Source organism: Xenopus tropicalis, chromosome 6, assembly GCF_000004195.4.
Source record: "Xenopus tropicalis strain Nigerian chromosome 6, UCB_Xtro_10.0, whole genome shotgun sequence".
In the NCBI taxonomy this organism is placed as follows: Eukaryota; Metazoa; Chordata; class Amphibia; order Anura; family Pipidae; genus Xenopus; species Xenopus tropicalis.
In genome coordinates, this window is record NC_030682.2 from 89,222,276 (window position 1) to 89,231,497 (window position 9,222).

Consider the following 9,222-nt stretch of genomic DNA (forward strand, 5'->3'; position numbering starts at 1 on the left):
CATCTCTAACCTAAATATACCTGTAAGAGAAAGTACCCTGGCGCGTAACAACGATTCACATTGATAAAGAAAAGTGGAGCGGGAGGGGTTTCCCTTTCGGGTGTTTCAATACCCAGACAAAGCTTGGGTCCTGTGTTCCACTACCTTTAAAGTTAATTAAAAGATGAACTACTCTATATAACATTGCCCTTGTGCTTGTAAAAGTTTTCCAAAAAGCAAGACACCCAACAGTACAGTTTAGGTACTTGACAACAAAGATGTACTATTAAAACCTAGGATTTTAGTTTGGCACATGCATTTAAGACGAATTACATGCAGTTTAGTAGCCTTCAAAAGGTAGCTGCTACTAGTAGCCCAGGGTGTCTTCACCCTAACAACTAGTTATCAAGTTTTATACAGTGAATAATTCAACCCCTTTCTTCATTCCCAAGACGAATCTCTTTACCCCGCCTCCTTTTTCACAGCGAGGCTTGGAGCGCTACGTACTTCTGGCGGCACCTCCGTGTTCCGGTCTGGAAAGTGGCTATGACTGTGTTTATTTAGTAAGTGCTAAACATAGGATATGTATGGAGGGCGCTATGGATGGGGATCCTTGTACTTTGCTGCAGGAACTGAAAGACTTTACGGAGCAGTGCCAGAGCCGCCTCTCCGATTTGATGCAGGAATTGGGATGGACGTCTGAGTTTTCTGACGGTGACAAGGTGAGATCCCTTTGGAATAATTGCGAATCGCACTGGATGAGCCGGTGTTTGTAGCGAATTGACTACATTGAAGGGGCGGGCTGGTGTAATGGCAAACTGTGGGATAGAGTCGTGATAGGAGGGGTTACAAACCGCATATTTACTATATATATATATATTAGTGCGGTCTAACAATAGCAAGTATTACAGCCCTGTGCCTATTGCATAGGTGGTACATATCCAATCTTTCAGTTGGTGATGGAATACAGCCTCTACTATATGGGGAGTCTGGAACTGTAGTTTGACAGCTGTTGTAGTCTAGATTCTAATTTGGACAGAGGTGTCTCTCTGCTCTCAAAAGCGAGTTTTTTGTTTTAATTGTCACAATTCTACAACTTCGGAGACAATTGCACACTCTTTACCCCATGTCCTCTGCATATTATCTTGGTTTTAGAAATATCTGGGAAGTATCAATGTTTTAAGTAACACAAAATGATTTATATAGCATGGATACAGGCCATTTTATGCTGCACATGTTTCTATTAAAACTGTTCGGAGCTCAGGCATACACAGAGGCATATAGGATGCTATTATTTATCTTCGTTTTCTTAATTTTCTTGCACCAGGATACAGCAGTTTGTCCATTTGATGATAATCACCGAATGCCTAAATCCTCCCTGGAAAAACATGTAGCTACATGCAGGCTACGAAAGTTGGGATATACCAAGGAAGAGGTAGATTTTGTGAAAGAAATACTGATTCAGTGATTCATGTTGTTATCAATGCTCTCTGCAAGTTTATATTTATAATTGTTTTCTTTTGAATTAAGGTTCAAGTGTCTGACCCACAGTTTTACTATGAGGATGCTAAAGTACCTCCAGTTGTTATTGGTATGGTTTAATTTATTATTATACTTTTTGGGGAAATCTTTCGAATCCTTTGTATATTGCCTCTGGCTTATATACATTTCTGTAGAATTAAATAGGGACCAACAATATCCAGGTCTTGGGTCAGGATTGGGTCAAATAATGGCATGATTTGCAGGATTTGTATTTGGTTGAATCTTTTGTGTTCAGCTGAACTAACTCACAACCATTAATGGGGAAGTATACACTTTTACTAAAACAAATAATAGAGCACAATAAGTAGGACCCATGTTGAAAATATATTCAGCCTTTTCTTCCATGTTTTTCTGTTTTTGTTACATAAACATATATAAACAGTAACAGAAAATTTTGTTTATTACTTAGTTCATTCCCCTCTCCTCTACAGGAAACAGAGTAATTTTTGAAAGTGAGGTAATAAGCTCTGCATATAACAAACTCTAAGCTGCAGCCTTTGTTAGCCTCTGAGATAAAGCACAGTTCCTTAGGCTGATGGCCCACAGGGACATTAGTCGCCCACGGTTAGATTTTGCTACCGCAGTTATTGATCTGCCTGACATGCCTTTCCACCGGCAATAAAGTGAATCACTGGTGGAAAGGCATACACATTGTTTCCCTGAAGGAGCATCTTTGGAAAATGAAGAAACACATATGGCTTTCCCCTGGTGGTTCACATTATTGCTGGTCGAAAGGCCTTTTAGGAAGATTAGTCACCCACGGTAACTGAGATTTACTGCAGGTGACTAATCTTCCTGTAGGCCATATGCGTTATGATTGGATGATACTGGCCCTGTATTTTCAAGCAATATTGTTTGTCACTAGAAAAGCTGTGTCCATTCATTCTGAGTTGGGAGAGATTTAAATTATTTTGTCCCCTTGCCTCGGGCTGACAAAACACTACACATCTTCCTGTGTGACATAACCCTTAAGTGGCACAAATGAGGCAAGCTTCTTAATTGAAAACTGTGCATTTTGATTCTCTTCTTTAACCCACAGATAAAGAGCTTCAGTTTCAAATAATCAAACAAGCTAGGGATCGTGTGTCAGCCAGCAATGCAGGTGGATCCTATGAGAGAAGTAAGTGTAAAAAGCAAGTGTCATGATGTTTTTAAAATATGTAATAAAAAATATATTTAATGTATAAGAAGGATTTATACTTACGCTAGAAGGTTTCCTTTTTGAAGAGCCATTCGTTTATTTGAAACAACTACTTATTAACACATGTGACCTACAAATAAATATCCGTTTACCTTTTTTATAGCGACTTCATTAATATTGGAATTAAGTATTTTGGCTTATTGGTTTCCTCACAATGGCACATGTAAGAAGATCTAGCCTGCATGCATGTAGGTGCTATTAAATAAGAGCTCCCAGCATCTCTTTAAATCAGATGGTTGTTGGGTACTGCTAGGAACTGTAGATTACTAACACATAGCAGTCTGCAGGCTGGAAACTGCTGGCTAGAGTGGTAGTATTCAGTGGCACTTCAGTGGCAATGTATGGCAATAGCAGGTTGAGAAGATGTCTTTATATGAGGGTGTTAAAAAATAAAATATCTGCTATCATATATGTACTCAGTTCAGAGATATATTAGTCCTGCATAGGTCTTGCCCGATAGACCTAAGATCTGATCCAGCCCTGCAGTTTAACCCCCCTGTAAAAAACAGTGACATCAGTATAACACAGGACTGGCATCATTGATGGGGCTGGTGATTTTTTTTGTCTAAGATTGTGGATTTTTCATGTAAATATTTTGATTTACTGTGTTTTTTTTGTGACTGTTGTACTCTCTCACTTCATAATTATTCTTTTACTTTCATAATAGCACTAACCACAGAATGTCATGAAACTGTTTTTTATCTGATGCAGTTTTTAACCAAACCCTGCAGACTGTTCCACAGTGCATGTTACTGCATGTCTTAATTTTTTAAAAAAAGATCCACTTTTGTGTTTAAATTATTGTCCAGAAGGAAGATTTGAAATATATAATTTGTATGTATTTGCAATTATTTAGTAATACAATAGCTCTTTTTGGTTCTCTTTTCACCAACAGGGGTGAGTATAGACTGGATTTAGCCTTGACTTTTCACAGATAAGAACCACAGTGTATTTGCTGTATCCTTTGACAAGCTATATCCTTTTCAAATGAAAGGGGGATAAAAAATCCTCTAATATGTATATTACGGGAGAGAATGTATTTTTCCCTTTCTAAGCAGCAGTGATATGGATAGAAATAAAATGGTTGTTGTTTGTACATGGTCACAACATACTTCCATTACTATGTATACACATGGCTTAACTCTCACACAAAGCAGTTCTTACCATATTGCCTGGTAAATATATGCATCCCTGCCATTTTTCTAGTGAAGAAAAACAAAAAGGTTGTCATTATGCTAAATCTGCCCCTTTTTCCACTTGAAAATGAGACTTGTTGTGGTTAATGCTTGAATACTGGGAATGTTGTTTGTCTAATTGAGGATCATGTTTATTATAAGGAGAAGATAAAATTATTCACAGAAATGTCTCCCAGTAGATAGATTTGGGTGGCTTTTTAAACTACAAATTTCAGATGGCAGTTGGTTCACCTAATTGTAGTGTTAATTGAATGCAGTTGCTTGAGTGAATATAGTGGTATTTTATTCCATTGATTTCTGCTAAGAATGCATGAGAGTTCAGGATGTAATATAGTAAAATCCAGTTTAGCTTTTGGTACCAAAACTGTATTCCTCAGCTCTAATGATCCTATACATATGGGATGGTCATAATTTGCACCTGGGTTCAGTAGTATGCGTTCACAACTGGTTTACACTGAAGCCCAACCGTATTGATTATATAGTAAGAAGCCCTTAGGAAGTGTGGTAACTTAGGTCTGTGGCATGTGGGCCATGTTTCCACCAGTGTCATTCAGCTAACAGAGATGGACCCAAATCCTCTTGCATTAAAAACACTTCACTTACAGGCTGCATTCTCTACCACATGAAAGACTCTCGTACAGAAAAAAACCCCATGTGCCATAGATAGACATTATAGTTGTGTTCTGCCTTTTTTGTGGTGTCTAGTGATATTTTTCTCCTTTTTGTGCCTTAGGTGCATATTCTTGCTCTCCAGTTGAAGTTCCTTATAATCACAAGTATGCCATTTGTGACCTGACACCTGCTGATCGCCTAGCCATCTATGATTATGTTCTTGAGCAGACCAAGATTCAGAAACCTTCTCTGACTGATCGTTCCGAAGCTGATCTGTTTGAAGATTTAGCTGCAAAAATAAACCAAGGTAACACTGCCCCCACTAAGCTGTTTTTTAGTAAATTATTCATGCTTACTATTAATACAACCAAGATTTTATGGCAGATATGTCTGTTCTGTTGTGATGACTAATTCAAAACAGCTAATAAAAAGGAGTTATAAAATAACTGCTGTAAAACAGCATGTGTTTATCCTTTTGCTTTTAACTTGCCTGTTAGATGATGACCAGAAAGGACCCAAATCCCACCTTGAAATCATGGCTGAAATGAGAGATTACAAGCGACGGCGCCAATCTTACAGGGCAAAGAATGTGCATATAACAAAAAAGTCTTACACAGAGGTAGGCATTTGGCAATACCTAGCAAAGTGTTCTTTAATGGCTTAAGTTTAGAACCTCCAAATGGGTGGGCGAGTTACATGTAAATGTAGGTACTACCTGCATTTGTCATTATACTTGCTATGGCTGTACATCTGCATATTGCATATGTCTTTGCTAATTTAAGCATGCACATTTTAATTAAAGAATACCCCAAAGATGCCAAATCACTTACAAATATAAGTTGGATCTATACTTTTCTTTTTTTGAAACTTTTCCTTTCTTATCTCTGAAAAAGAAGTCATCGTGTTGTTTCTGTCCCCTGTTGTAACATGTCCTCCATGCTTAAGGAACAGGCATTGTCTGGTAAATTTTTAACTTTGTAGAGGCGACATTTGCTGGAGTGCCATGTTCTTACATATTCTATGTGCACCCTCACTGAGATGTTTCAAGCAATTGTAACAATAATAACATTTTTCAGTAGCTGAGGCATATTTGCGAGAGGCTATAACAATAAATTCCAGCAGAACCATTTACCCAGTGATCCCCAACCAGTGGTTTAGGGGCAACATATTACTTCCAGTGGCCTTAAAGAAGGTGCTTGTTTTTGAATTCTTGGCTTGGTGTCAAGTTTTGGTTGTATAAAAACCAGTTGTACTGACAAACAGAGCATTCTATAGGCTGCCAGTCAACATAGAGGCTACCAAATAGCCAGTCACAGCCCTTATTTGGCACCCCCAGGAACTTTTTAAATGTTTGTGTTGCTCCCCAACTCTCTTTACATTTAAATGTGGCTCAAGGGTCAAAAAGATTGGGGATCCCTGCATTAAGCATTACATTGTTAAGGCAAATGGATGTAAATGATTGCATGGTGGAATGTACCTTTTAATGACCTGTAACTTTTAGATTATTCGCGATGTTATAAATGTGCATATGGAAGAACTGAACGGCCATTGGCGTGATGAGATTAATGATGATGCAGGATCCTCCGTTTCTTCTTCTTCTGTTAGAAGGTAAATACCAATTTTGATCCTTTTATCTATTTTCCTATATTATACATATATATATTTACATACATGTGTTTATGTGGACTTGTTTTTAGGAGGCATACACAAAGATCTCCCTCAGCAGATTCCAAGAACTCTGGAAGTCACAGGGACAAGCAGTATTCTGATAGAAAAAGGGAACGAAGCAGGAGCCCACGCAGACATTCTAATCGGGAAAAAGAAAAGGACACCAAAAAGAAAAAAGAGAGGCAAGATTTTATTTCGTTCTAGATTTGCTGTAATAAAATTTTCAGCCTCTCAAGTGTTTGTTGCTGATATAGTGCAGAAGGCACTTTATGGCATCACCAATATTTCTTGATGTCTATATTTGAATGTGAATTCATTAGGCCTGTTTTGAAAACATTACATAATATCATCAATAAGTCAGGATCATAAAATGTGCACTGATTATTTTCTCTTGTGTTTACTACAGTTTGTGGACTGATCAGTAACATGTAGCTACACTTCTCTTGTCATTTTATATCACACCATATAAACTATTAACTAGTTTGTCGGGGTACTGCAAAAATAGATATGAACTTTCTTTTCTGTAGAAGCTGCGCTGTTGAAATATGCAGTTCTCATAGAGGATCTAAATAGAAAAAGAGGCAATGATAAAAATCCTGGCAATCCATTTTTTTTTTTTGGTAGCATGTGTCATGGAACAACCACATTCACAATGAAAGACCACCAGCATTGCAGTATTATGTGTTGTAATTCCTGCCTCCTTCCCAGAGTGGCCTAGCCCAGCTGGTGTGGCAATATGGTTGGAATCAGCTGCCTGACCAAATCTGGGCATGTATTGCCATTTCTGAAGCTTGTTTAAATCCCTTTTCCTTTAAATATAATCTGCCCACCGGCACTAAGTAGCTTTTTACGGCGAGTTTTCCTGATACACTTGGTTTCAGCCAGGTCATGGAATACATAGGCAGAGATTGCAGACAGAAGATTCTAGGAAATGTAGGTCTCCTGAATCAACATGCATGTTGGATGAGTAAAAGGATTTGAAAGCAATAACATAGTAGGCAAATAGTTGCTGATTTTTAGGTTGTTATTTTTTAAAAATATTTTAGAACTTTTGTCTCCTTCTTCCAGCCAGCATTCATTATAGTTCATGCTATTTATATTAGTAAGGCCATGCCAGATCAGTGAAATTAGGTAACTTATTAAACCGCTCCCTATATTTCACCATGCCCCTGCCCAAGTTGGGTTTTTATAAAGCAGAAAGCTAGTATTTAAAATAGATCTATATGAAATACACAAACTGCATGGCTAATTAATTTAGATATGTGATTGAGGCTGGTGTGTCTGCAGTTCTCAGTATAGCCTCTTTAACCATTCATTAATTAAACATTAGCCTATATTTACTAATCTGCCTGCTTAGTACTGAAACATTTCTGCAATGCTTTACAGAGACTGTTCATCATTTGCATTATTCCATTCCCCACTGGAGCTTACAGTCTAAGTCCCTATCACAATTACACATACTGGGGGTCATTAATTAACACTGGGCAAATTTGCACCTGGGCATTAACTAATTATAACCAATCACATGACCCTGGGAAAACATACAGATTTCTTGCCACTGTTCTTTGTGCTTGCTGTGAAAAAACAATATTTTTATTTTTTTATTTTTGCAGACATTTATTTTTCTTTTATACCACAGCACTTAAAGGAAAACTATACCCCCAGAATGAATACTTAACCAACAGTAAATAAATATATATAACAGTAAATATTGCCCCTTTTACATGCTTGCCCTTGATCCACAATTTAGTGATGGGCTGCGTGCTCCCTTAGATCACATGACCAGAAATAATGTAGGTTTAACTGTCACAGGAAGTAGTGTGGTAGCAAAAGACAGAGCTCTGTCCATTAATTGGCTGATGTGGCCTAGCATGTATGTGTGTCTTGGCTTGTTTGTTTGCACTGTGAATCCTATGATCCCAGGGGGCGGCCCTTAATTCTTAAAATGGCAGTTTTCAATTTAGGAGTACCCAATAGCACATACTACTAAAAAGTATATTTTTATGAAAATGGTTTATTTGGATTAAGCAGGGTTTTACATAAGAGCTTGTTTATGCAATACATTGTTTGGGGGGGTATAGTTTCCTTTAATAAATTAGAGTCCCATCTATATTAACAACCAATCATAGTGTCCCTTTCAGCCATATGTTGTATTAATAATATCCTTATTTGTTTCAGGGATGAAGACCGCCGTCACCACAGAAATAAAAGAAGAAAGCAAAATGAAGACTAAAACAATGTTAATTTCAACATCCCCAAATCGGATGTTTCTTTGGCAGTGTTCTCTACTTTTGGAAACATAATTTATGTTTCATGCTGAGTTCATGCATACAGACTTACAGTCTGAAAGTCACTGGCAAGTAGTGTCTATAAACAAGGACTAAGTTTTTTTTTTTTTGTTTTTTTAACTGATGTGGTGTTCTGCCAAAGCTGTTGTCATTTTTATGTATATTGAGAACCATAGCTTGTCCTCTGTAATTAGGTCATTCAACAAAAATAAAACTTTGTATCCTTTCTTGTGTACATTTATAACTGACAGGTTACAAGTGATATGCTGTAATTAGTTTTTATAGTGTTGTAATTGGTAACAGTTACTGACCATTTCTACAAGAAAATGTGAGTTCTAGATATGTCTTAGATACTTCAATGTCTGTTCCTTTGTTTTAAATAAGAATTGAAAAATGGCCTTTGCTTGTTGATCTGGTGTCATGAACAATTTTCCAGACATGGTTTCTGTTGATTTTCCACATAATGTCATGTAGCATATTTAGGCAATGTTGCACCTGTCCAATTGATGTGTTCTCCAATAGGTCACATATATAAATCGTGACCCACAGAAGTGCCCACAAAAGAAGCGTCCAAGAGTGTTAATCAATCAAAAGTATACATTAATCAGGGTTCTTAAAAACAGAATCAATTTATTATAAATACAGATATGGGATCTGTTACCCAAAATGCTTAGGAACTGGGGTTCTCCAGATAAGCAGTATTTCTGTAATTTGGATCTCCATATTTTCTACTAAA

The 9,222-nt window shown here is 37.2% G+C and overlaps 1 protein-coding gene across 1 annotated transcript; it reads left to right on the plus strand.

Annotated features, from left to right (window-relative positions):
* Positions 1–533: 533 nt before the first annotated feature.
* snrnp48 (small nuclear ribonucleoprotein, U11/U12 48KDa subunit) lies at positions 534–9,222 on the plus strand. Its single transcript, NM_001142014.1, is given in 9 exon segments — positions 534–701; positions 1,307–1,414; positions 1,510–1,570; positions 2,561–2,641; positions 4,652–4,837; positions 5,028–5,149; positions 6,032–6,138; positions 6,228–6,380; positions 8,377–9,222. Coding segments are annotated over 9 exon segments (996 nt in total). The 5' UTR covers positions 534–578; the 3' UTR covers positions 8,432–9,222.